The sequence below is a fragment of the Phyllostomus discolor genome, chromosome 14 (assembly GCF_004126475.2).
Source record: "Phyllostomus discolor isolate MPI-MPIP mPhyDis1 chromosome 14, mPhyDis1.pri.v3, whole genome shotgun sequence".
Taxonomy (NCBI): Eukaryota; Metazoa; Chordata; class Mammalia; order Chiroptera; family Phyllostomidae; genus Phyllostomus; species Phyllostomus discolor.
The window spans coordinates 25,438,054-25,465,768 of NC_040916.2; the positions used below are offsets into that span (position 1 = coordinate 25,438,054).

The window sequence follows — 27,715 nt, forward strand, 5'->3', positions numbered from 1 at the left end:
GCGGCGCCCGGCTCCTAGGTGCCAGCTGAGCCGCCCCGGGCGCGGGCGGCGCGTCGCCATGCCGGCGTGACGGGCGCCCCCGGCTGCCCGCGCGGCCCCGCGCCCCGCGCCGCGCCGGCCGGGCGGCAGGATGGGCTGCATCCAGAGCATCACCTGCAAGGCGCGGATCCGGCGCGAGAACATCGTGGTGTACGATGTGTGCGCCACCATCGACCAGTGCCCCACGCGCATCGAGGAGACCTCACCCATCGTCCTGCGCTACAAGACCCCCTACTTCAAAGCCTCGGCCCGCGTGGTCATGCCCCCCATTCCCCGCCACGAGACCTGGGTGGTGGGCTGGATCCAGGCGTGCAACCAGATGGAGTTCTTCAACACCTACAGCGACCTGGGCATGTAAGCAACCGGCCGCGCGGGGCCGGGGCCGGAGCCGGAGCGGGTCTCCCTCCAGCCCCTTCGCCGCTCCCACCCCGACCTCCTCCCCAGCGGCTCCTCTCCGCTCCCCCATCCTCTCTAAACCTTCCTCCCGCCTCCTCTTCCACCTCCCTCCTCCCTGCGCTTTTGTTTCAGTGACAGGGCGGGTGTAGGGAGGCTCCTCGCGAAGCCTTGTCTCTGGTTTGCGTCTGACTCCCCGCGAACGCGAGGAGATGGTGCGGGGCGGAGAGAACGCAACGAGGAGGGTTCCAGAGACTCAGGTGGGGGCGGTGGGCCAGGGCCCCGGGAGTTTCAGGGCGTCGTCTGTGCTTTGGGGGGCTTTCCGGGAAGAGTTTGGGGAACCTGTGGAGAGAGAGGTGGAACGGAGTGCGGGGGCGCGGGGGCTGTGCCGTGCGTCCTTTGGAGAAACCCGAGCGAGCTTGGCAAAGCAGGTCCCGGCGTCCGAGAGAGAGCGGGACTGGGTGTTGTTTATACCACGGTCCTCCGACCGCTGAGTTCAAACCCCGGTCCCCAAGGCCAGGAAGCCTGGAGGCGTCTCCATCCGGAACCGCAGACTCGGCAGAGCCGCCCGTCTGGCTGGGCGCCCTTTGGACCAGTTCTGGGCGGTGGGAGCGGAGGCACCGGCCGGTCCGGCTGGGCAGGGCTGGCGGCCTGTGTGAGGGGCTCGGGCTGACGCCGCGCGCCGTGCGTCTCCCGCTCCGGGGGTCTTTACTTACTCCAGAACTTTCCTAATTGCGGCTCTGGGAGGGGCACCCGGGAGCCCACAGCCGAATCCCCAACTCCTTTCAGCAGCGCCGCCCGGTGCGCACCCGGCGCTGTGGCCGCGGTGGAGACCCAGCCTGGAGCCGCTCCTCCGCCGCCAGGGGCCGACAGCCTGCCGGGCGCTGCACCGCACGCTGGGGCTTGGGCGGCAGCGCCCAGGACTCTCTTATTTACTAAATGTTCGTATTTCCCCGCCGGCCTCCTTTCGGAAGTAGACTCCGAGCAGATGGCAACTCCAGCGTTTGGAAGGGTTGGGGCCTGCGTTCCGCCTGCGGCTCCGGTGGGGGTCCAGGGCACCCTAATTAGCCTGGAGTCTCTAGGGAAGCCCTTTTCTGGGAAGCCAGCCTCCTTTCCTTCATTAACCTAAAAGTCTAGAGCTCTGGGGGCCAGTCCAGGGCGCGAGGATGTGGGTCACACCACCTAGCAGCTGCGGCAGGCTGCGGGCTTTTAGTGCACCCCGGGAACCCGGGAGCCGGCGCTCCTGGTAGGCGCTAAAAGGGATGTTGGCAGGTCGCTTTGTCCTCCCGGAGCAGTCTGTGCCTTTCAAGCAGAAGGCCCCGTGCAGGGAAGAGCCCCCTCCCGCTGAGGGGGTGTGAGGGTCTCCCATCCGCTGGGTCTCCACACTCTGTGTTCCTGCTGCTCCGGAGAGCAGCTGCACGTGAGACGCGGGGGACATTATTTTGGGTGAATCACGTCACTTACGAACGGACACGCCCTCGCCGGAATGATTACAGGGGACACATGTGTGTCTTAGAGCTGGTTTGGGGTTTTTCTTGAAACCTGTTATTTCCAGCCAAGTCAGACGGAGGGCCAGACGGGGCACGGGTGCCTTCCTTTGGTCTCCCTGGCCTGGTGGCCCTGATGGCAGTGTGACCTTGATGGGGGGGGGGGGCGGGTTGGGGACAGTGGTTGTAGCCTGGGGCTCCAGTAGAGTAGTGTAGGCTGCCTTACTCCCTTGCAAGTAAGCAATCCAAAGCAAATACACGGAGAATTGTTTCCATCAGAAAAGATCCACGTGACCTCGCGAGGAGCAGAGGTGAGAAAGGAACAGACCGGGAGTGGAACTTCCCAGAGTGTGTGGGAGGGCGTGGCCTCCTGGGACCGCCTTTTGGGGGCGGGGTCAGTGTCCCTAGGAGGCCCTGAGGGCCCGGTTCCCGGCCCCTCCCTGCAGAGTTCTCACCTCTGGGATTGGTGGAAACTTTTGCCTTTCAACTGCTCCTTTCAGCGTCTTAAGTTGTTGATGCAGGGGGGCAGGTGTGGTCCCCCAGGGGCCGTAAAGTGCCCTGTTGTGGGTCCGTGTCCAGATCCTGCCCCTCTGTCTGTGGCTGCAGCCTTGGTGCTGTGTCTGAGGCCACTCTGGAGCTCGGAGTTGATGGAACCCATTTCCGCCACATGCTGATGCCCCGCAAGCTTGGCCAGTGTCCACTTTTCCATGGGAATTCCTGGGACGGGAACGTCGCCGCAGCCTGTCGTTAGCATGCCCCCTTCCACCAGCCCCCCGAGTGGGAGAAACGCCGCACCCCGAGCTTTCACCGCGTGCATCAGCGTGTGTATCACGAGAAGCATGAGAGTGGCCCGGTGAGAAAGCTGCCTTTTCGGCAGCTTCAGTGGGACGGTGCCCAGGAAATCCACGGCCCACAGTGGCACTAAAACTCCAATGCGCGCTTATGAGAAAACGTGAACTTCTGTGGCTTACATTTTGAACATTCCCAAGAAGGGCAGGCCTCTGCAATGGCCGATGGTTGGAGCTTCCCTCGGTGACCCTGTAGAGGCCAGGGCGGTGAGGACCGGCCGGTGGACCGCTGCCGCAGGTGCCCCGCTGATGTCCCTGCAGGCCTTGTCTCTCGGGAGGAAGGCCCTCGCCGCTGTTCTCAGTCCCCCGCCAAGTAAACGCGCATTCGCCCAGGGCCTCTGGCGTACAGAGCCCGGCAGAGAGAAGGCCGGAATAGCGGGCAGCTTCCCTGATCCTCGGAGTGGGGGTGGGGGCCCTGGAGAGAAAGCCAGGCTCCCAAACTGGGGGGAGCGGGCAGGGGAGGATGCTGGAGGGAGGCTGGGGACCGGGCAGGGTTTTCTAGAGGCGCGGGGGCTGGCGCTGGGCTGAGGCGCAGACGGGGTTCGGCTGGGCCAGGAGAGGGCTGGGTCTGAGGGGAGCAGCGGATGCGTGGAGGTGGGGGACCGCTGGGGTGGGAACTTCTGGGGGGTGGGGACAGTGGAGATGGGGTGCACGAGGTGGCCGGGCTGTGCTGGGAGGCCTGGACGGTGTGGTCTGCACAGGTGCAGAATCGAGAGGGTCCCCGTGCCTCCTTCAGACCCCGGGCAGGCAGGGGCTTTCAGTGGGACGCGTGCCCTTCACAAGGGAGCTTTGGAAGCCACAGCCCCACACGCTCCCAGGAGGTGCTCCGAGCGGGGCTGGCACCAGACACGGGGTCACGTGTCAAGGGTGGAGGAGGTGAAGCCGAGGTCCAGGGGAGCCGGCCGTGGCTGCAGGCCCTCCCCTGCGCCAGCCACGGGCCTCGTCGCACGGGGCCTCGTCGCCCAGGGCTGAGCGGGAGCTCTCCGTCTGGTCAGCCCAGCGCTGACGGCCCCGAAGCCGCTTCAGCTCCCAGTTGGTTCGGGGCTCGTTGGCCTGGGCCACGCTCCAGGGGCAGGAGGGCCCGGCTCGCGCGCCCCCTGCAGCTCCTGCCCGTCCTCCGTCCTGCCCAGCCGTCCTCACTGAGGGCCTGACTCTCCCAGCCCAGCCCCCCTGTAGCCGGCGGTCTGACCGAGCCGGTTTCCCCGGTCCCGGGACGGCTCCGGCTCAGCCTCTCGGCTGTGTCCACGCTGCCAAGCCCAGGAGGGACGCTCACCTTTGGCAACAGCAACGCAGCGGCGGCTCCGTCCGTCCTGGATCCCCGATCCCCTCCTCGTGGCTCCAACGCTCTGTCCCCGTCTTCCCTGAAAGCTGAGCCCACCGTCAGGACGCTGGGCCGTTCTGCCCTCCCTGGGAAAGCCTGGCCACTCCGGGCAGCCGGCTCGGGGGGCGTGTGTGTTGTGTGTCTGCCCCACATTTCCCCCGCCCGTCTGGGCGGTCCCCAGCCTTCGCTCTCTGAACCTGAACTTGACCTCCACTGCAGCGCCCGCCCCAAACCCATTCCGGTGTCAGCCTGCAATTCCCCGCCCCTCCGATCCGTCCGCAAGCCCTGCAGTCCCGTCCTCCGCGGCCACCACTCCCTGCGGCCGGCCACCCCTTCCATCTCAGGACACGTCACCCTCACCGTCACCGGCTCCGACAGAGGTTTCTAACCAAACTTGCCACCTCCAGATGCTTTAGGCAGCCGGAGCGGTGCTTTAAAAATAGAAACGCTACCACATTTTTGCTCAAACCCTTGCCTGACTTCGGTGCCGTTGGACAAACTCTGGAGACGTCTCCCGCTCTTGGAACTTCTGTTCCGCACCCGGCCAGCCTTCCTCCCGCGGAACCGGCCTCTCCCCGGCCCGGGACTGGCCGCTGTCCGAGTTGCTCTCTCTGCACAGCGCCGTGCGTCCCTGCCTCCTCTGGCCTCAGCCGCGAGCTCCGCGGACAGGCCACCCCTGACCGGCCCGGTCCCTGTGCTAACAAGCCGTTCACTGACGTGTTGCTGTAAGCCACACTCGAGCTGCTCTTGGACTCGCAGCCGCCTTGAGTCCTAGAAGGCAGGCCCTCCGCTCTGTCCTCCAGGGGTCGTGGTGCAGGGCCCGCAGCTCGGGTTCCAGAGACGCCTGGTGAACGGGTCGGTGAGCGGGTCCTCCAACTGTAAGCAGCGTTCCCTCCCCCCGCCCCCCCCCCCCCCGAATTGAGTCCCTCTCCGACCTCAGCTTTTGCCGGCAGGGAGCGCAAGGCCAACCCCTCAGAGCTCTCCAGCGAGGGACACTCCGGGCGTCACTCGATGCGCCTCGTGGCCCCGCCAGTCCCCCCCCCTCGGCACAGCCTGTCCCGTGTCCCGTCCCCGAGGTCTGCTGGCTGTGCACCGGCAGGGGCGTCGAGCAAACCCCGAGGCCTCGCTCTCACGTCCCCAAGGAGGTGTGACACAGAAAGCTTGTCCTAGGCCTGTTCCCCCTGCGCCACTGACTCGGGGCCCACCCGGACCCCCGGGGCTTGTAGACATGAGGTTCTAGCTCTGGGGGCTCTGTCCTGGGTGCCCCCAAAGCGGACCTTCCTTTGTCCCCAGCTGTCGGTCCGAGGGTGGCTCTGAGCCTGTCCCGCACGGGTCACCGAGGCACCTCCCACAGGCATTTTGTCCTGGAGGCCCAGCTCGGCCCGTCGTCCAGGGAGCACTGCGCCCCGCTCCCCGCACCCACTCCCACTGCGTCCCCCTCTGGGGGCTCCTGATCATGGAGTGGCCAGAGCTTGCTCCCTCCACAGAAATGCTGGGGACCCCGGGTCTGGAGCCTCAGACGCAGACACAGCACCTGCTCCCCGCCTGAGGCAGGTCCCGAGTGCCCTTGGCAGGGCTCTGGCCTGACCCCGTGCCCCTAATCAGCCCCGTCTGGGCCGGCGGCGTGGCGGAGATTAGCAGGTCTTACCCGGAGCACCGAGCGCCCAGGGGATGAGGCACGGCTCCCAGTCAGGGGGGCTGGGAGGGGGCACGAGTGACGGGAAGGGGGTTTCGGGGGAGAAATCTACGGGGAGTTAAAAACGACATGGGCTCGGGGAGCCTGGGGTGCTGAGACCCGCCGCCCGGCACTGGGTGGGCCGCAGAAGCAGGGGCGGGGCAGCGTGGGCTGCCGCGTGCCCGTGACCTTGCCCGAGGGCAGCGAGGCCAGAGCCGTGCAGAGCTGGGTCTGCAGGTGCTGCGTGTTCCGGGTCAGGGAGGAGGCCGGCGCCTGAGCGAGGAGACGGGGCCTGCTTTGGGGGGCGGGGCCCCGTGCCCCTGCCCCTTGGGTGCCCAGCGCTCCAGCTTGGCTGGCCCTCCCTGCCACCTGTGAGCTGTCCCTCTGCCCATGTTTACCGATGGGGAAACTGAGGCTTGGGGGGATCAGAGCACTGGCCTCAGGCCACACGTCTAGTGGGTAGCTGAGCTGGGATGCCTGTGTGGCCCCGTGTCCTGCCTGTCCTGTACACGCACTGCCCCGCGTGGCCCAGTTGGGACGCGGACAGGTGAGCTAGCGTCCCCTCCTCCTCAGGACCAGGAACCTCGGGGTCCCGGCTGCCACCAACAACCGGCCGGGCTTCCTCCTCGGCACTGCCAGAGGGGACGCCAGGCTCGGCCACAGGACCCAAGGAGTGACACAGTGGTTTTGTCTCACCCAGCCCCGAGGTCCACTGGTGAGGACAGCTGTCACCGGTGACAGAGGGGCCCTGTTTTCTGCTGTGTGAACACGGAGCAGACCCCCGGGAAGTGGCTGTGATGAGACGCGAGAGAACCTGAAGTTCACAGCCACGGGGCAGCGTGGGGACCAGCCAGGGGCCGGGGCAGAGCCGGGGGTGTGTCCTCCGTGCTCGCCCTCCACCCCGGCGAGGCGTGGGTGCTGTGATGGGTCAGTAAAGAGCAGTGTGAGCCCGCAGTTGTGGGGACCATGTGCCTCAGGGGGCCCCACCAGGACAAATGACGTTAAAGGTCAGAGTGCTGGGTGCTTTCCCCGAGTGGCCTCATGGGCACCGCCACGGAAGGACGGTTCCTAGCGGGGATGAGGGGCCCTCCTCAGCTCAGGGACCCCCCGGGGGCCTCTGGGCCCAGCAGACAGTCACCCGGGCCTCTCGGGCGCTGACCGGGGAGTCTGTTCGTCCCTCCAGCTCTCCAGGCAGTTTCTGTGTGGGCGGGAGCTCCGGAGGGGAGGCCCACCCCCGGGGAGGACGCCCCGCCCTCCCGTCAGCCGCAGCTCTGGGATCTCATTCAGCCATTCATGTTCCAAGTTCCCTAACCCTCGGGACCCTGTCCCCCCAGGTTCTGTGCCCCGGGGAGAGGCAGCTGCTGGCTGGCTCCCGGCTCAGGGACTCGAGTCCAAGTGCCAGCTCCGTGACCTTGGCAGTTCCCTTGACAATTCGGGTCTCGTCTGCCTGCCGGCACGTGGCCGGTGAGATCTGTCCTGTCCCCTTCGGAGGCCGGAGCGGTGACAGGACTGGGGTTGCGGGCGCTGCACACTGTGGAGTGCTGCTCCGATCCTTCTGGGGCACGGCTCTTGTGACCGGAGGGGACAGGGAGGGCGTGGGGTGGCCCTGCGGCTTCCCCGGGCACAGGGGCACCCCGACTCCACGGCGGGTCCCTGACCCTCAGCCCACTCAGAGCCAGATGGGGAGGGAGAAAGGTGTCCCAGCCAGGGCCGTCTCCAATCTTCAGGGGTGGCTCCCTGTCCCGCCCCGAAGCTGCCCGGCTGTGGGTCTGGGCGCAGTGAGGGCGGGGTGGGGGGTGGACGGGGGCGGGGCAGAGCCACGCTCAGGAAGGGGGGACCAGCGCCGTGAGGGATTTGTGTCTGAGACTCTTCTAAGTGTGTTCTTCCCGATGCGATGTTAGTGATGCGCACGTGTTCGTGATTCTCCCTCTCTATGCGGGGGGGGGCCCCACGTGATCAGCCTCACTGTGACCAGGAAACCGCATTAAGGCAACCGTTTCTCCCCTCCCACGTGCTCAAGGTCACTCTGGCGGGTGCCCCACCTCTGGCCCCAGTGTCCTCCGGTCCAAGCGCACGGTCAGCCACCCGGGGCAGGAGCCGTGTGCCTCGGGCACGTCTGGCTGGGGGGGCACCTGGGCACTTTGGGGGCACCCCCGCGGCCTCCGAAGACCGGAGCGGGTGGATAGGAACGTCCCAACGCGGCCAACGAAAGCGAAGAGGAATCTCAGGCTGGCAGCTAAAGCAGAGCAACCGGGACCTGGTGCCGCGTGGGGGCAGCCTGGCGGCGAGCCGTGACAGCCTGCGCAGCAGCCCGGCCAGCTCCCTCTTCCGGGGCCTGACCTTTCCGCGCTGGCTCGAGAGCCTGTGCCGGGCCGGCGCTCCGAGCTGTCAGGGGTCTGACTCACGGGGGCGATCCACTGCCTCCCCCGGCAGCACGCTGTCGGGCACCCCGAGGTGGGGGCAGGCCGCGGGGAGCAGGCTCCCGGGCAGGCGTGGCGGCGGGGACAGGCCTCGGCCGAGTGGGGGCCGCCAGAGACGGGCCGAGGAGGTGCTGGGCTCTGTCCGAGCCTGGGGGCGTGCGGGGTCAGGACCCGAGACCTGGGGGAAGGGCGAGGCTCGCAGGGGACTCATATGTGCTCGTCCTGAGCGGAGGGTGTCGCCGTCCCGTTCCTCCTCCCCCTCCTCCCGGAGCCACCACGCTGAGCCAGCGCTCCACAGTCCCAGCCTCTACCCCGAGCTGGGGGACTCAGGACCAGATTTTTTGAGTGACTCACTGACCAGAGAATCTGTCTCAAACGCCCGTCCATGAACCACTGTTGCATTTTCAGGAAGGAGAAGAGCGAGGCACCCAGACACGGAACCCAAATGCCTGTTGGGGACACTGTCCCGGCCCTCGGAGCTGGGAGCCCGTCTTCTGCTGGGACAGATGTCCACTTCAAGGGACGGGCAGGTGCTGGTCATTGTCTCTCTGTCCCCCACGAGGCCATGGGTGACTCACTCAGGGACAGTCCCACAAGCACTGGTTTGAGCATTTATCTCTGCTGAATGCCTCACAGACACTGTCCCTGAAATCTGTGCCATCGCTGTCCCCCTCATGCCGACAAGGAAACTGAGGCCTGAGGAGATGGGGCCTCTCACCCGGCACTTCCCAGCTGGCCAGGGACAGGGCCGGGCTCCCAGCGGCCCTTCCGGAGGTCGGCCTGCCTGCGGAAGGCCGGACGAATGAGTGACAGAGCGAATGAAGGAACAGATGAACAAATAGGGAGAGGTCGGGATGTCACCTGCCTGCTTGCTCTTGTCCCTGCTGGGGACCCTTGGAAACAGACACTTTTGGTTGAATTGGAAAGAGCCACCTCCTGGCCTCTCAGCGGGCCCACTGAGCCGGTCAGGACACGGTCTCCGTGGGACCAGGGTCATAGGGCCATCCGAGCGCCCAACCAGCACGCTCTGTCCTTCCCACTCCCTCGAAGGTGACATGCTACGGGCCGCCAGTCCCCAGCGTCTGGATGACAGAGACAGCCGGAAAACACACGGGGGCTCAGCAGCATCGCCCGCCCTTGACTCGTGGGGTTTCGGGTGGTGTGTGACGTCCTCCAGCCCAACCGCCCCCGTTACCCTGCCGGGCACTGAAGCCCAGGGCAGGGCAGTGGCACCGCTGGTGAGAGCTGGGACAGGGCTGTGACCCCGGCCCCTGACACCACAGCCAGTGACCCCCACCGCCGGCCACGCCTGCCACGCTGGGCCTGGTGGGAGGGAGCGGCTCCCCGTAAGGCAGTAAGCAGGTGTCACCTCCTCCTGTTTCTGTCATCCCTGTCCACGCTCTGTTCGTTGAGGGTCTGAGTGTGCGGGCCGAGGTGGCCGCCTGCACTGGGCCGGCCCCCAGCACCCCCGGGATGTCCGCACAGGGGCCGGGGGCCGAGAGCAGCCGGTCCCCAGGGCCTGCCGGCTGAGGTGGCTCCCGGGTGAGGACGGGGTCTCCCCGGAGACGCCCACCACAGATGGCGGGAAACCAGCGGGCGTGCCGGCCCGAGGGAGGGGATGCGTGGACGAACGGGGATTCACTCTGGGTCCCCAACACCCAGATTCCTTTTCCCTGTCCCCCACACCCCAGCTCAGGTGCTGGAGCTGAACTCCGGCCCCTGGACCCCGCCCACAGACGGCGACAGAGCCCCAGTGGAAATGGGGTGTCAGCAATGACGGATTGTGAGGGGCCGGGGCCGCCCCGGACGGCAGGCCCCGCTGGGAGGCGCGGAGCCGAGCAGATGGGGACATCTGGGAGGGGCAGCCTGGCAGCCTGGAGACTCCGCTTCTGCCGTGGCCTCCAGTTGGGGTTGGTTTCTCTCTGTTTTGCTTTTATTTTCTGTGGACTTGACGCATTGCCGCAGAGGGGCGGGGCCTCGCAGCCACGTCTGCTTGCTCTAGGGGGGGGGGGGGCAGGGGGGAGCTGGAGGGGCGGTGGGGGGCAGGGTGCGGCCCATGCCGTTGGCTCTGCCCCGGTTGGGTTTGAGGGGTGGGGTGGTCACACCGCCACACCTTCCGCCAAGTGGCAGACCAGCTGGGATCTTCAAGCGGTAAAGTTGATTTTAAAACAAGTCTGTGTTTTTAGATAACAGTTCGGTTCAGTGAATCTGTTTTTTATGAGCCAAGCCTCAGAGAGCACTGGCCCTGCCCTGGAGTGACCCCGCCGGTGGGCACTGTCCTGGGGGAGGCAGGGTCCCTGCACCGGCTCCAGGTGGCGGGGCGGGCTGTCCCCCACTCTGTCCTCGTAGGGCCCATCAGAAACCCCAGCTGCGCCGCGCCCCCCAACCCACACCTCCACCGTTGATGCACCGCCTGACAGCGCGTGACGCTGTGAGACGCTCGGTGTTTTGCACCAACTGTGTAAAGCTCAGCCGTGCTTGCACACTCCCCGTCTCACTGCAGAGACCGGGGCCCCGGGAAGAGCATGTGACCTGCCCAGACCCCCAGCGCGACAGCCAGCGCCGAACCCCGGGTCCGAAGGACTCTGCGTCTGTGTTTCTGGGCGCCCCTCCCACCGGAGGGTGGGAAGCCCCCCTCCGAGGCGGCCAGGACCGCGCGTGGCGTGACTTCTGAGCACAAGACCCCCGCTGACGTCCTGCCAAACTGCAGGTGTACGAGGCATTTCGGGATGTGTCCGTCAGTCCAGAAGACACTCTCTTTAAACATATATATATATAAGCAAAGATCTGAGTTCTTCATGTCCACTGCTGTCTGGACCCCCGGCCTCCTACCTGTTGCCTGCATCTGCGGTTCCCGCGTGGCCGGGGAGGCATCGTCACTGCCCGGGTTGCTGAAGGTGACTCTCGAACAGGAAGCGTCCCCCGGGGGCGGGCCTGGGCTTCAGGGCCACCAGGCAGCGGTCACTCACCGCCCTTCCCTCCTGCTGGACCGAAAGCAGCATCATGTGAAAACGTGCGGACTCCGCATCCTCTCTCCGCAGGGTCGGAGCTGCCTCCACCCCCGCCAGCCCCATGACCCCGACAGCTCCCACCCCGCAGGTGTTCATAGTGCGTCCTCCGTGAGGCCGTTAGGGAGGGGCGCAGGGTGGACGTTACGAAGGGCTCAGAGCGGTGCCTGGTGCAGGGCGGGCACTCCGTGTTCAGGTTAAGTTCTTAAAAGAATCAGTGAAGCGCTCTGGCTGGTGTGGCTCCGTGGGTTGGGCATCGTCCTGTAGACCGAAAGGTCCCCGGTTCCATTCCCGGTCAGGGCACGTGCCTGGGTTGTGGGTTCGGTCCCCAGTCGGGGCACATACGAGAGGCAGGCATTTGGTGTTTCCCTCCCTCCCCCTCTTGCTGAGTATATAAACAAATAAAGGCCGAGAAGATAACTGAAACGGACAAATATTTACTGCGTCCCTGGTACGAGCCAGGAGAGAGGCTGGGACGCTTTCGTTCTGTGAAGGGAACCCTGTCCCGGGTCTGTCAACGCCGTTTGTACGCCGGCCAGCTGGTGCTCGTCCAGCACCTGCAGGCTGGGCGTCGAGCCGGACACCAGGGGGCCGCCCAGGGGAGGGGACCCCACGGGCGTGCAGAGGGCACCCTGCGTGGCCTTCCCGCCCGGCCGCCTCCAGGCAGATCGTGCCGGCTCCCGAAGGCGTCCTTCGGGGTCGGCGACCCTGTTCCCAGAGAAGGTCTGGCCTCAGCTGGCGGCCACCGCGAGAAGATGTCCCCGAGTCCCATCTGGGCATCGTGGCCCTGGCCGCCGCCCCGCTCGTCATCTCCGAAACCGCAGCACCCCAGCGAGAGACGGCAGCTGGCCGCCGGCACGGTCGGTGACCCGGGGACGTCCCGGCCACCCTCGCCCCCTCCCGGTGGCCCTGCCTGTCCGGTGGGGAGCACACCTCCCTTCCCTGTGTCCCTCCCCGGCCCCTGCTCCGGGGCCAGTTCTCCTCGGACCGTCTCCTAGGCCGGGCCTCTGCTGAGCCCGGGCGGCCGAGAGCCAGCCCCAGGGCGAGAAGCCTGGAATCAGGGTACGAGCCCAGAATTCCTGGGAACCCTGCTGGCTTCCTGGGTGAACCTGGTGGCCCCGGGCGGGACCTGCGAAGAGAGACAGGAGGTGGTTGTCACAAAGTCGTACACCCAGCACTGAGGAAGGCCGGGGACCTAAAGAAAGTCAGGCTCTTCCAGGTCACACCTGGGGCTGTTCCCCTTCTCGGAGGGGTTCACAGAGACGCCCCGTGGCTGCTTCCCCGCCCTCGGTCCACCTCACCTAGGGACGGGCCTCCCGGGCGCTGGGTCTGGGCACCGGCGGAGCGAGCTGCCCTGGCGCAGTGATGGGTCATCCCCACCCAGGGGTGGGAAGGGTGACTCAGGAGCCGGAATGCGCACATGCCCCGTGGTCCCGGACGGACGCCGTGGCACCCTGAGCGCAGAAGGTGGAAGTCGGCCCTCGGGGTCACAAGGCCAGCCAGAGGCAGGCAGCAGGCTGTTGACCGGCAGGCCCGAAGCCGTCCCCGGGGAAGACTTGGACCCGCCAGGCCGTGTTAAGAGCCACCCTTCCTCTCGGTAATAATGGAAGCTCGCAGTGTGCTTCTGCTCGTCACTGTCTTCTGCTGCTCACAGCAGCTGCGCCGGGAAGGCGGAGGGGTCCCGTCCCTCTTGCGGACGAGGGGACCGAGGCTCGGGAGCCGTCCAAGGCCGGAGTGCGGACACACCGAGGAGTGTCTCCTCCCCCTCCGCCCTGCCCAGGTCGCCGCCCTCTGGGCCTCCGGGTCCTGGCTTTGAGCACCAGCTCACTGTGCGGTCACCCGGAGAAAGGGGCGGGACCTCCCTGGGGACACGTGCAGAGACCGGCTCCGCTCGGGGCGGGCAGGCTGTGTCCGACGTGTGCCGGTCTCCGATCGCTGACAGACCCGAGGCCGGACCTTGTGCTGACCCGAGCTCAGAGGAGGCTCTGGGGCCTCTCCAAGGTCAGCCATGGCGGGGGGGGGGTGCGGGGACTGGGGACACACTGACTCATCCCTCTGGCCGCCCCTCCCACAGCCCAGAACGGTGCGTGTCCCGTGCCACGCGGGCCCACCGAGGAGCCTTTGTTCTCCTTGTGGGCCCAGGTGGTATGCGGGGCGCACCTGGCTCCAACCCGCAGGATGCCAGGTGAGCTCAGCCGAGGTGGGCAGGGCTACTGTGAGGCGGGAGGGAGAACCTCCCAAACGTGAAACCGGGTCTCGGCCTGTGCTTAGGGGTGCCTCTGAGCCGGGAGAGTGAGCCGGGCGGGAGCCGCCCAGTGGGAAGGGCCAGCGTCTGAGCCTGGAGACCCGACCCCCCCCCCAGCCCCGACCCCCCAAGTCTGCGGTGTCAGGCGGCGGCTGGGCTCCCTGGCCCCAGGGCCGTCCAGGTGGCGCTTCGACAGCTGTCCCGCACGCTGGCGGGAAGGACTCAGCCCAGCCTCGGGGCCCCCACCGCTGTCTTCTTGGATGAACTTTGGGGTTCAAGGGACCTGGGGCTGAAATGCGCCTTTACAGTGACAGCCCAGTAGAGCGGGTGGCACCGAGTCCCCCCAAAGCCCACCCCACCACCGGCTTTTTCAGAGACCCCAAACTCCTCCCTTTTGTGGCAGGAGGCTGCACAAGAGGGCTGCCTCTTTTGTGGCCAGGTGCACGGACCGGTGCGGACGGCTGGGCCGGGCACGGGGTGGGAGACGGGGCTTCCTCCGGCAGGCTGCCCTCCTCCTTGGGCTCTGTGCCTTTCCCGAGCCCCCCGCCCATCTGCAGCCGAAGACACGCCCTGAGAAAAATCGGGGTGTGCCTTGTTACTGAGGAACGTGGCCCGGGTTTGGGAGATAAACAGCCACCCACTCGCTGTCCGTCAAGAGCCAGTGCAGCTGGAAATGAATGGGGGCCTCTCTCTGCCCCTGTCCCTGCCCTGGCTCTTCCCGCGCCGCCCCAGGGGACAGCCAGCCCCTCCCCCCCCCCCAGGGGAGCCGGGCCCGGTTCCCGGGCCTCCCTCCCCCACAGGCAGCTGGAGGGCGCCTGGGATCCTGGAGTTCAGTCTGTCTCCTCCACTTCCTGCACACGCACCGCCATCTGTCGGCTCTGCTCCGTGACACCCACGCTGCCGAGACCATTCACAAAGAGGACCGGCCCGTTCCCAGACCCTCCCGCTGCCAGCTTCCCCCGCGCCGGAGCGTCGAGCGTGGGTCTGCGAACTCACTCTCTCTCCCCCCCACATCCGTGTCTCGGCGTGTCTCTTGCTCTCACGGGTGCAAGAAGCGGGGAGCGGTCACACTGACCCCTGCTCCTCCCGGCTCCTGTGGCTGGGCGGGTTTGCTCAGCGGGGACCCTGCAGGTGGCCCTGTCCCCCCTCCACATGTGCCTGAATGGGCGGCCACCCCCAGCTTGACTGGATGTGCCCGTCCGTGCCCACGCCGACACCTTTCTTTTAATCCTCACCTGAGGATGTTTATTGATTTTGGAGAGAGAGAAGCATTGACCGATTGCCTCCTGTACACGCCCCAACTGGGGACTGCACCCGAAATCTAGGTACACGCCCTGACCAGGGATGGAACCCCCAGGCTTCTGAACTGCGGGATGACATTCCAGCCAACTGAGCCGCCCGGCCAGGCCACACAGACTGCTTCCTGATTCCCAGTCTTACAGGCAGAGGGGTGCTGGGCTCAGCCCGTCCTGAGACCCCCCCGCCGACACTATCATAGCTGCCGCTGGGCTCCCGTCAGGCCCTGGGGCTCCACCACAGGCCACACGGGGACCACAGGCAGAGTCTCTAGTGGGGCCGGCCGTGCAGAGGGAGCAGGGAAGGCTGGGCTGTGCGGCAGGGTCAGGGTCAGGGCCAGGGCCGAGGCCACGCCCCTTTGGAGGACCGCCCTTCGTCTCCTCTGGGTCCGACTCCAGCCTGGGCTCCCTGGCAGGCGGCCGACCTCCTGGGGTGCAGGCCAGGGGGTGGGGGGCAGGGGCGGCAGGCAGGCCTGCCACAGCAGGGGTTCCAGGAGGAAGGCCCCCCGGCGAGGGGCTCGGGCAGGCTGTGGGGGCAGGTCCCCACCTCCTGCAGGACAGGACCGTGGGGACACTCTTGTGCTTACTCCCAACTCAGGCGAGGAAACTGAGACATACAGTGGCCGAGTCACCCTAGGTCATGTGACTGATTTGGGGTGGGACCAGGAACGGGGGCCACCGTGGGGCCAGCTTCTTTCCGTCGGTCTCCCCAGGGAGAGGCGGCGTGCAGGGCTCTCTGCCAGGCTCGGCCCATCCCTGGGGGCTCGGAGGCCCCCCCCAGGGGCGCCAGAGAGCCACCCCGGTGTTTTCCCACGCACCAGAGCCCCCAGGCGCTCCCAGGGTTCCTCGGAGACAGACAATATGTTGGGACCAGATGTCACTTTACGCTGAGAACCTGTGGTTTTGCTGCTTAGACGGCTGTCTCTGTTCACGCTGACGGCGACCTGAAAGCCGCCCTAGCCGGACTGTGGGCTGGGAGGCTTCCTGCCCCCAACGGGGACCACGCTGCTGTCCCCGGCCTGCGGCCGCCACGATCCCATGGGCCCTGTGTGTCTCCTGGCCCAGACCTCTCCCATGACACAGGCTCCCCAGGGGCGTGTGGTTTGGGGGTGGACCCCGGCCGGGACCAGAAGACACCTCCTTCCTCCGGGGCGCACGGTGGCCTCCTGCCTCTTCCGTCCCCAGCTCCCCACTCACTGCTTGGCTTTGGCCGCACCCCCTGTGTCCCTGCATCTCCTCTGCCTCTGGCCTCCTGGTGGCCGCGGGCGGGGGCACCCCCCGGGGCACTGCCTCCCTCCCGTGGCCTCTGCTCGGGGTCACAGTCAGTGCTTCCCTCCTCCCGCTTCCCGGACCCCAGGCTCTGTGGAGCGTGGGCTTGACACACACAAGCACACGCATGCATGCGCGCACACACACACACACGTGTTCTCCAGAAGCAGCCCCGTCCTCGTAGCACGCCGGCCGACCGGGATGCAGCCTCGCCCCCAGTGCCTGACCCACGCCTGCTCTTTCTGTTGCTTTCTTCAAAGAGCAAACACAGATCGCGTTCCCCGGGCCCCGCCGGCCCCTCCCTGCCTGCTGTCCGCGGGCCCAGAGGAGTCTCTGCTGACCAGGGCCTGTCTGTCCCGCAGAGAGTGGCCTGGACGCCGGTCTCCGTGAGGTCGTCCTCCGTAAATCTGGTGCCGGTTCGATCTCGTGGCGCCGTCCGTCCCTCAAGGAGGCGGCATTCTGAGGAGAAGGCGCGCCCCCGTGGCCACAGGGCGGGCGTCTGTGAGCTCAGGGTCGGTGGGCCCGGCCGGGGAGGGCAGTGGCCCGGGAGAAGAGGCCATCGAAGGCGACAGATGCCCCATCCGGCCCCGTTTTTCTCGGCGAGAGTTAGCGGGCAGCGCGGTGATTGGAATGCCCACCTTGACGGCGGGGGTCCCTGGTCCTGGGCGCGTCCCCCCTCGGTTCATGACCACCAGTCACAAGAGGACCGGAGGCGGTGTCTTCCTGCCACCTGTCGGCCCAGCGCCCGTCCGGGTCGCTTCTCACCGCCCGACGTGCCCCGCTGTGAGACACTGGAGCTGGGTGTGAAGCAAACTTGCAAAGTGGACAACCGAGTGGGTGCTTGTTTGCACGCTACGGAACAGCTTCCTGTGCCAAACTCGCTTCTCCCTCCGCGGGGCTCCCTCGGGGAGCGGCCGCCCTTCCGTGCATGTTATCATGTCTCTGCCCCCGCAGCTGCCCGGGGTGGGGGGGCGGGGGGCGTGAGAGCGCGTGGCGCTGGGGCTCAGAGAGGCCCCGGTGTCCTCCCGAACTGGCCGCTTGGCGGCGAGTCCGGCCTCCCCGCGGCCTGGCTTCCTGTCTGGGAACCGGGCACTGCCGGGGAGTTCATGTCACTTCTTCCCCATTCACCGAGACATGGGTCTGGGTGGCATTTCTGGAAGCCTCTTTTCCTGTCACCGTGACACACCAAATGTTTCGATGGCGCCGCATCTCAGCAACTCGCTTGGGGCTGGTTGGACAAAAAGCTACACTACGAACCCCAAACTCCCTTCGGGGAGCCCATGCCCGGGGAGTCCCAGGGTCAGGACTGGGTTTCCGGGTGGGCAAGGCCGGGGTGTCGCCGAGGGGGGGGCACAGAGTAACGGAGGACCCCTGTCTGCCTCTGGGTGACGAGGACAGGCTGAAGGACGCGGGACACCCCGGAGGCAGAGGACGGGGACTCACGTCCCACCGAAGGGCCCGGGCAGAGGAGGCCGTCGGGACCGGCTCGGGCAGCAGGAGGTGGAGGGGGCTCGAGCACCGGCCACCTGCAGGGGTCCCCCCGCACGAGTCCCTCATGGGAAGAGGGTCCAGAACACCAGGTGGATTTGCACACAGGCCAGGCTCCCCTGCTGGGTGGGTTGGGGGCGGCGCAGGCCTGGGCCCCCCCCATCAGAGGGACACTCGTCCTAAGGTTTGTGTCCCCTACCCTGCGCTCGCCTCCCTCGGCGGAGATCATTAGCATCGGTGGAGGCTCATTAGCTAATTGTCTCTGGCTCGTGTTTACCAAGCCTGTTACTGGCAGTTTGGACAGATCTTTCCCCCAGAGAGCCAAGTTCTGGAAAATTCTTGAGAAAAACAGACTCTGGGTGCAGGAGGCTCCACCCTGTCTGTCTCTGAGACCGGCTAGCTCCGCCTGGGAACCACACGGTCCTGCCTTCTCCGGCCGTCCCACCTCCCAAGGGCGGGAAGAGTGGGCGGGACCAACGGGGTGTGTCCCCGCCCCGTCAATCACTGACTGCTGGGCCTTGGGAAGACTCACTGGGCCTCCCTGAGTGTTGTCGTCCCGGTGTGACAAAGTGGGGGGCTCCTGTCTTCTTCCCGAGGGGACAGGAGGGTTGAGCAAAGGGGCGTTCGGGAGAGGGGTGTTTGCGAATCCTGGGGCTAAGCCGGAGTTGGGCCGGGCTCTGTTCCCGGTCGTTTGGGCACCACATGGGCATCTCCACGGCAACGGGAGGGGCGGGAGGCACAAAGGATGAGGCTGACACGCCCCCCGCCCCCTCATCCCCCAGCCTCACAGCCCAGGGCAGCGGCCAAGGTCCCCCCGGCCGCCCTAGCTCCTGGCCCGACTTCGCGTCCAGGTGAGGCTGAAGCACCTCCCGCTTCCTTCCGGCCCCCGCCGCCCCCGGGGCCCAGCCACGCTGCCCCCTCTCCTCACCCGTGTTCGCCAGGACTCGGCTCGGGAGCCAGCCGGCCTGCGCTCAGGTCCCCAGTTACCCCCAGCTTAAAGCGGGGACGGCGCCGGCTCCGGCCTCACTGGGTGCCTGTGAGGGTCACTGAGGGAGCCAGTGGGGCACAGCCCCGCAGCCGTCCGAAAGCCAGGCGGCGGGGACGGAGAGGCCACCCTCCACAGGCGGTCACCGGGTGGAAACGGCGGGGCCGTCCCCGGGCGTCTCTCGGGGAAGCCTGGACACTGTGGTGGGCCTGAGACCTGAGGTTCCTCTCTCGGCTCACAGAAGCGGCACAGCGGCCCACCGGGGGCCGTGTGTCCACCTCGCTGCTCCGACAGCCGAGTGACAGGCCGGAGTGTGGACCCGGAGCTCCCGACCCCGAGCCCTGTGCTTCGGCAGGGTCCGAGGGAGAGAGGAAGCACCGCCCCCCCCCCCGCCCGTGGGAAGGGAGTGAGGGGACTCGGGACGCAGGGCAGCAAGCGGGCCACGCAGCCCACCCTGGGCGCTCCTCCTGGAACCACGCAGCCCCGGTGGCCCGCACAGCCGGGAGCCCTAAAGCTGCCGACTCCAATCAGACATCTGAAGAGCAGGAGGTTCCAGAGGCTTCGCTGCAAGGTGGCTCCCCACAGGCGCCCAGCTGGACACCACAATCATCAGAAGAGAGGTGGCCTGTCCAGGGCAGCGGCCAGTCCCTGGGTGTTTGATGCAGAGGACCGACAGCCGGCCCGGAGCCGGCTCAGGGCAGCCGCAGCCCAGACTTCCCACGGGGGCCGACTTCTGAGCCGCCCTCCCGGGCGCGGCGGGCGCCAGGGCTCTCCGGAGGGAAGTGGGAGCAGCCCCGTGGCCACTAACGCCATCCCAGGAATAAACAGCTCAGGAGTGAGTGCCCTCTGCCGCCCCGGCCCCGGCCCCAGCCTGCCTGCCACTGCTCCTCTCGCCCCCGCACCCAAGTCATTACCCCGCACCCAGGGGTCCCACCACAGCCGGCTGTGTGTCTCCGTCCCCTGTCGCCCCAAGGACTTCGAACACTATGTGTTAAAGGAATGAATCAGTTCACAGTGTGTGTGGAGGGTGCACAGAGATAACGAAACTTTACAGTGGAAAGCGCAGCACAGTCATGGGGGAGGCGCCCAGTCCAGGGGCGAGAGCTCGAGTCTCCCCGGGGCCTGACTGCCGCCCTTGCCCCTCACCAGCCAGGACGCGGAGACTGGACTCCTCTCAGCCCGAGCGGCCGTGTCTGTATGTCCAGGCCCAGGCGACCCCTTCCCACGGACGGCGACACGGACGTGCCTGGCCTGGGGCTGGGAGCGCGGAGCGCCCAGGGCTTCCGTCGGCTGCGGAGGCCGCTGCGTGGGGAGACGCCCGGGCCCCGGTGGAGCGGCCGCCTGAGCCTCCCCCACCCATCACCCCCCGCCCCGGCATCACTCCTTCCCTGCGCCCAGTTCCTTCCTTCACGAAAGGGGGGCGGCGGTCGTTGAGACACTGGCCACGCTCTCCGAGTGAGCGCGGGCAGGTGTGTGAGGTCCGCACCCGTGCCGCCGCCAGGGGGCGCCCGCCCCGACCAGATGTGTCGGCGGGGTCTCTGCCCAGCTGCGTGTCCGGTCGGGTCGCCCCCGTTGGCATCCCCTGCGTTCCCCGCCTGTGCACCTCCGCCCCCGCAGGCGGGCACGCTGCCCCCAGGACACATGCTGAGTGGCCCCGGGTTGGCAGCTGCCCTGGACCGCAGCGTGAGAACGGCAGGCTGTCACACAGCGGGAAGCCCCGCAGGCACGGAGCTCTGACCACGCCCAGTTGTGGCGCCGGAGCGCGCCTGGCTGGCCTCAGCCCGCCCTCCGCTGAGCACCGTGGGCCCAGACCTTCCTCACCCTTCAGCCTCCCTCCCCTGCGTCCTTGGATGGGAGCCGGGGGCACCTTGGAGAGAAGACAGAAGTGCTTGGCGGGGCGAGGGCCCCGGTGCACCCACGTGCACATCCATCGTCGCCTTTGGGTGCATTAGGTTCAGCCTGGGAGAAGCAGCAGGGGCGTGGTGAACGAGAGTGACGCCTGCAGGTTCTGTGTGGGCCGGTGAGCCCGTGGGCGTGCCGTGCCGGACAGGGACAGGCAGAACCGTGGACCCCGGTGCCCCCTGCGGCGACGCACCAGAGGTGGGAAGGGGCTTGTCTCGTTCCAGGATGGGATGGTCAGGGCCCTGGAGATGCACAGGACGCTGCAGGGGACCCAGCCGCACGCCGCGGTGGGGTCTGCGCACACAGGCCGGCGTGGGGTTCTGGAGAGGCCGTGCATGATCCGGCTGACGCACTCGCAGACCACGCGTGTGGCTTGTGGGTCCGGCCAGACCATCTCGGCGGCCAGGGGAGAGGACAGGTGCCCAGGGGGCCGGCGGGGGCCGTACAGGCAGAGAAGAGACAAATGCTGGCATCGGGACCTGGGAGAGGCCGTGAGCTCCCGCCGGCCGTGCCAGGCACAGGGGCCCCGCTGGCCGGCCAGCAGGGACACGGCCCGGTCCACGCCGTGGCCCACAGGCCTGTGTGAGGGCCATGTCGGAGGCTCCCCGGCCGGCAGCTCCCTTTGGGGGGTGGCACGTGGCCCCAAGAGGCTCGGAAGTGGAGCTGGAGGTAGATCACCCTCAGACGTCACCCACCCAGGACCTCAGGGCCGCCCGTGGGAGCAAGCTGGCGGGGGCCTGTGACAATCCGTCCAGACGGGGGTTCGAGGGGACCCGAGCTTGAACCATGAAGGGTGGGTCCGTACGGAGGAAGTGTCCCCAACGCTAGAGAGGCCTCGTCCAAAGAGACGGGCGGGCCCTTTAAAGGCCCTGGAAACGGCCCCTTTCACTGTGGGAAACAGCAGCCGGCCGCCGCCAGGAAGAGGAGGATGCGGTCGGAGAGGAAGGGGGTGGAGAGGCGGCAGGGGCCGGCGGCCACGGGCTCCCGGAGTCTGGCATACACAGAGCAGAAGGAGGGAGACCTAACTTTAAAACTTACTCTGCAATCGTGGCTCGAACCCTCTGAGAACCGGGCCCGGCCAGCGCCAGGGCTGGGGTTGGCCTCTGCGTGGGCGGATGGGCCGCCCAGAGGCCGCAGCTTCGAGGCTCGCCAGGTGACAAGGGCCCCTGGGCGTCACGACCCTCCTGCCCCCCAGCTCCCAGCACAGCCCTGTCCCCCAAGCCCTAAGCCCTGAGCCCTGCCCCCACCTGCCCCCCAGAGGGGGGCTTTTCTCCATCTGCTCCCCTCTCTTGACCTCCCACCCCGGGCTCTTACTCTCAGCCCCTTCCTGGAGGAGTCTGGGGGGACGGAAAGGTGTGGGTTGCTACGTTCGCCATGGCAGGATGACGCGGAGCAGGAGCCTGGCTGGCACGTGGGCACGTGGCCCTTCTCAGCCCTGGAGCTCCTCCAACCGAACTTTCCAGATGCTGAGGGGGATTGGGGCGAGCCGTGGAGACAAAGCAAGAAGGGGGCCTCCTCTTCCCTGCCTTCCCAGGGCACTCACGTGGCTGCCATGGCCACCCCGTGGCCCAGGTGCGTGCCCAGGAGGGGGGACCGCCCTGAGGAAGACAGGCCAGGAAGGGGCCTGCGAGGGCCCTGGAGGCAAGTTTGAGGACATTCAGGCGAAGACACAGAGACCCCAGATGCCCAGAGTGTGCTCTGGAAGGGGGGGCAGCGGTCCTCCTGGCCCCCAGACCCCTCGAGGGCACAGCCAGAGGACACCAAGTGTGTGTCCCAGGCCCTTTGGGGTGTGGGGCCAGGCAGCAGCTCCTGCCTCCCCTGGGAGCTCCATGGGCCACCCTCCCTGTGTGGTCCCCCTCCCCGTGTGGTCCCCGAGATTCCCACCCCATGCTCCATCAGCCCCCACACTCCTGCTGTCACCCCGTCCCCTTGGGGACCACAGGACTTCCGGGGGGTCGAGTGGGGACCTTCAGAGAGGTGGCTGTGCCCAGGAGGGCACAGCCAGCCCAGGTGGCGCCTGGACCTCGCCCAGGGACCACTTCCTCAAATGAAATGCTTCGCACGAGCTTGTCTGAGACTTGCCTCTGGAAAACGCGAAGCAGGAAGCTGCAAGGTTGCAGTAATCGATGTTTTCATTATTAGCTCCATCAGCGAGTCCATTAGCCTTGGGCGCGGGGTCAGTGCCGACTGTCCAGAGCGCAGACCCTGGGTTGGCCCCAGCGAGGAGAGGGGGCGGTGGGGGCAGGAGGGGTGAGATGACAGCCGACACAAGCCCGGCGAGTCGCGGTTTCCCCGGCACCTGCGCGCACCTGGCCTCGGCGGGCTCTTGTGAAAGCTGGGGGATGGAGGGAGGCCCCCAGCTGTTCCTCGCCCCGCTGCACGCGGGAGGAGCTGCTTTTCCTGGTGCGAACGTTGTTGTCGGGGGCCAGTGGGGGTGGGGGGCCTGCGGGGGGAAGGCTGGAGGCTTTCGGCTTCCTTCTCTTCCTGCCCCTCCCCCTCCCCACTCTTTGCTGCGAGTCTGTCACTGGCTCTGTGCCACGCCCCGTACCACGCACTTCCCCTCACAGCCTCCTTCAACTCTGACCCAGCCCCTTGTGACAAGTCCCTCACTTTTATGCGTGGCGTGGCCGCCTCCCCTAAGCAGACGTAACTTTCAGTGCTGGGATGCTGTTCTAATAATAGACCCTAATGAATGTGGACGTTAGCGTTTGAGGTGAGTGGGGACCGGTAAAGCACTCGAGACACACGAGCTGTGCCACGCCGGGGGTGCACAGGCGTGACAACGATTCACATCAAACACGAACTCGTTCCTCTGATGGGGATTTATGAGTAGCTACCATGGGCCGGTAAAGTGCGAGACGCCGATGACTCAAAGATAAGTCACAGTCCCGGGCCAGAAGGCACCGGTAGTCCGATGGGGACGGCAGGTGCAGGACAAGCCGTGGTCGTCCGGGGCCTGCAGAGACCTGGACACGCCCACAGGTGCACAGAGGAGAGGGCTTCCTGGAGGCGGAGACACGCAGCAGTTCTCGGAGGAGGAGTGAAGCTTCCCTCCAGGAAGGGGAAGGGCAGTGCAGCAGGGGGCAGGGCGTGAGCAAAGGGTAGGGGGAGACACAGCGTGGCGTGGGGGGTGGGGAGGCCGGCGGTGGGTGCATCGCATACGGGGCAGGATTGATGAGATGTGGGGAAGCTGCAGATGGGGCAGCGTCCAGGGCAGGGCCCGGGAAGAGCCGACGATGACCCTCACGTCCAGCCCGGAGGCCGGTTAGGGCCCGCCACCCCTGCAGCAGAAATGGGAGGAAGGGCCGGCTTCACAGTGCCCACGGCGAGTTTGGTTTGGCCTGTCCGTGATGTGAACGGCCTCCATCCTCTCACGTGTAAAATAGAAATAGAAATCCACTTGTCTTGCAGTACATTTTGAGTGTCACCTGAGAAAACATGAAGTACTTCACGCAGTGGTTTGAATAGACCAAGTGATGATGGTGGTGGTGATGGTGGTGATGATGGTGATGGTGATGATGGGAGTGGTGGTGATGATGGTGGTGATGGTGGTGATGGTGATGATGATGGTGGTGATGATGGTGATGGTGACAGTGATGATGGTGGTGATGATGGTGATGGTGACAGTGATGATGGTGGTGATGGTGGTGGTGGTGGTGGTGATGATGGTGATGGTGATGATGGGAGTGGTGGTGATGATGGTGGTGATGGTGGTGACAGTGATGATGGTGGTGATGATGGTGGTGGTGGTGATGGTGGTGGTGATGGGAGTGGTGGTGGTGGTGATGATGGTGGTGGTGGTGGTGATAGTGGAGGTGGTGATGGTGATGGTGACAGTGATGATGATGGTGGTGGTGGTGATGGTGGTGATGATGATGGTGGTGATGGTGGTGATGGGAGTGGTGGTGATGATGATGGTGGTGATGATGGGAGTGGTGGTGGTGGTGATGGTGGTGGTGGTGATGATGATGGTGGTGATGATGATGGTGGTGATGGTGGTGATGGTGGTGATGGGAGTGGTGGTAGTGGTGAGTCTATGGCAGGGGACAGAGACACGTGCTAAGAGTTGGCACATGTCCTCCTCCCTCCTTCTGTACAGGGTCAGGGGCAGCCGAGAGGAGTAGCGAAATGCCCAGGTGGCCAGTTTGCTGAACTAAGCGATTAGACTCCCTCCCTGACCGGACGTGAAGGCGGTGGGAGGCCCGGAGGGAGGGGCTGGGCCCGCCAGCCCGCAGCACAGGTTCCCGGTCAGTCGGGGTGGTCCTAGAAGGTGACCACGACCTCCTTGTGTTACAGTTTCCGTGCCCGTATTCTCTAAGTGTTGGGTTGGCCAGTGACTGGTCTAAACCACCTTCTTTGCTGAGTAGAAATTCTACTACGTGATTTCCTAGGGGTCAGTATAACCTTGAACTCTGCCCCCATCTGCCCTCCTAAAACCTGATGGCTTCTTCCACGCACATCAACCTTTGGCGGTCTCTTCCCAGCAAACAAACCTCACTCACACTCAGACTTCCCCGGAAAGGGGGTGTTGCAACGGGTCGCGTCTAAACGCCGCACTGTGACTCCCCACCCCGAGGAGTCGATGCCTTCTTGTGGGTCTCCCAAAGGCCCATCTGCATTTTCTGCTTCCAGCCGGACCAGCTACGGTTTTATTGAACTTGTTTGGGTATTGCTTTTTAATTTATTTTTGTTTTGCTTTGCTCCTCTTGAATCCTGAAACACCACAGCACAGAACTTTTTGACCCGAATTCCCCTCTGAACTTCCCATTCCGCCCGAGTTGTCCGTGTTAGGAAGGGGCGGGCAGCTCTCCAGCTCTTGAAAGATTCATTCAGCATGTTCTTTTCTCGCGCCTCTCTCTTCCGCTTCGCCAGGTCGAGCTGGGAGCTGCCGGACTTGAGGGAAGGGAGAGTGAAAGCCATCAGCGACTCGGACGGCGTGAGCTACCCTTGGTACGGGAACACCACGGAGACCGTGACCCTGGTCGGCCCCACCAGCAAGACCTCCAGGTTCTCCGTCAGCATGAATGACAACTTCTACCCGAGTGTGACCTGGGCCGTGCCGGTGAGTGACAGCAACGTGCCGCTGCTCACCAGGATCAAGAGGGACCAGAGTTTCACCACCTGGCTGGTGGCCATGAACACGACCACCAAGGAGAAGATCATCCTGCAGACCATTAAGTGGAGGATGAGGGTGGACATCGAGGTGGACCCTGTCCAGCTCCTGGGGCAGCGGGCCCGGCTGGTGGGCAGGACTCAGCAGGAGCAGCCCCGGATCCTGAGCCGGATGGAGCCCATCCCCCCCAACGCACTCGTGAAACCCAACGCCAACGATGCCCAGGTCCTCATGTGGAGGCCCAAGCGGGGGCCGCCGCTGGTCGTGATCCCCCCTAAGTAGCAGCCGCCCGGCCAGACTGCGTGTGGCGCGCACACCGTGGAGAGGTGCGGCGAGGCTGCCGGGGACGGCGGGAGCCAGGCTGAGTTTTCTGAGCCAAAGCAGACCTCCTGGTTGGCCAGCCTTTGCGGCTGCTCGCCGAGGGCGGGGCTGCCCCTGGGGTGGTGGAACCGTGATCCCTAGGAGATGCCCCTCCCTCTTAGGAATAAAGAGATCCCTGATTTGGCGGACTCGCGGGGACCACCCTGCAAGTCGCCATGTTTTGGAGCTGAGCGGGATGATTCTTTTATTAGAACCACTGACCGTTTCTCTCCTGTGAGATGCAGGGGGTGGAGGCGACATCAAACAGTGCCTGTGGCAAGGGCTGCCGCCCCGCCCCCCGGTCAGACGCGGGAGCGGAAACTTCCACGCCAGGCGTGCGGGAGCCAGACGGAGCCTCTGTCCCGCGGGAGGCTGCGGGGCAGAGCGGGCGGCCCGCCTCCGGTGGTGGGGAGAGGGAGGCCAGGTTGTGACTACCCATTAATTATTGTGCACTTATTAGTTGATTATCAGATCATCAATATACTCACTGGAAGGAAAGGATCTCCCAGAACGCGGCAGGCACAGTGACGCGGGCTCCGCGCCAGCCCTGGGAGCTGTCCGCGGTGCTGACGCGAGCTAACCGGTGGGGACGTCTCCCGGCCGCTCCGCCTACCTACCTCTTTCCGAAAAGCGATGACTTGGAGCGTCCTTAATCACAGCGCGTGGATAGACCGCCCCTGCGCCCCGCAGTCGCTGGGCTGTGTGGGGCCTCCGCCACGTTTTTAGTGGAACCCGAATCGTGATTCTGTTTACAGCTGCCTATTCTGTTCCCTTCCCCAGTCCTAACCGTCCGAAAGGGTAACGTGTACAAGCCATGAATCCATGTAGGGCTTCAGCAAATAAGAATAGCATTTTCACTTGTTGTCCGTTGGTTGTTTCAGTCTCTGAGGGTTTGGGCACGTAGAAGGCACACGTGCCAGCATGCATGCCAGGGTCCATGTAGCATGACGACCAGCAGATCCGCCCGGGTCCTTGACACATGCATGTCGCCGTGGCGGCACTCAGGGCATACACCGTGTGCCTACGTGCGCCTGCGTCAGCTCGGTCACACGGCAGCTCAGCTTCCGCCGCCCGAGCCCTTGTGAGCGCCGGCCTCACACGCCTTAACCTCCGAGTTCTCGAATGAGAGTCGGCGCTCCTCCCGGAAAGCAGGCCCGGGGGCCTGACGGCCGGCCAGCTGGTGAAAGCGAGAAACGCTGTTGCCTTTGGTCAGGCCGACAGCACACTTTCTAAAGAGAGTTTCTGATTGGTACAATGAGGATTTTTCCAGGTCTTCTAGCTAACATCACCCCCCCCCCGCCACTGCCCCAGAAAGAGCTTTCCCTCTGTCCTCAACCCTGCAAACCGTGCGTGTGAATGTGGTGCCTTTTCAACACACCGGCCCCGTGCAAAGGAATTCTGGAACACTCCCAGGGTCCTGTGGGTTTCAGGGGTGGACGTGCCAGGCTCACTGCAGAGGGGAGCAGACCGGGGCTTGGAGCAAGTGTCACAGCCCTTTGGTGGCTCCAAAGGTGTGTGTCCTGCCGGGGGGCTCGGGGCGGGAGCAGGGAACGCAGGAGGCCCTTCCCACTGTGTGTTGGGGTGCAGGCAGACGCGTTTCTTTCGGGTCCTCGTCCCAGGGGATGGCGCTCATCTCCGCGAGAGGGTCAGCAGGTCCACTCCAAATTACGTAGGGGGAGCCCCTCGCCCCATAGATTAGTTATTGATGGCGAGCCGCGCTATTTATAGCAGCATGTTAATGACGCATCCGTGACTCACGGGAGACCAGAGACACTTCATGGAGAAATAATTCAGCTGCTACGTGTGGATTCCTCTGTCCCTTCTCGGGCTCCCGTGGGTCCCGTGGGGTTTGCGTCTGTCTGCAGGA

At 65.8% G+C, this 27,715-nt stretch overlaps 1 protein-coding gene across 1 annotated transcript; it reads left to right on the forward strand.

The window, feature by feature from the left end:
• On the forward strand, nt 1-26,711 carry FAM78B (family with sequence similarity 78 member B). The gene is made up of 2 exons (XM_028530803.2): nt 1-393; nt 25,248-26,711. Exons 1-2 carry the CDS (start codon nt 131-133, stop codon nt 25,768-25,770), a joined length of 786 nt encoding a protein of 261 aa, XP_028386604.1. The 5' UTR covers nt 1-130; the 3' UTR covers nt 25,771-26,711.
• Nucleotides 26,712-27,715: the final 1,004 nt, after the last annotated feature.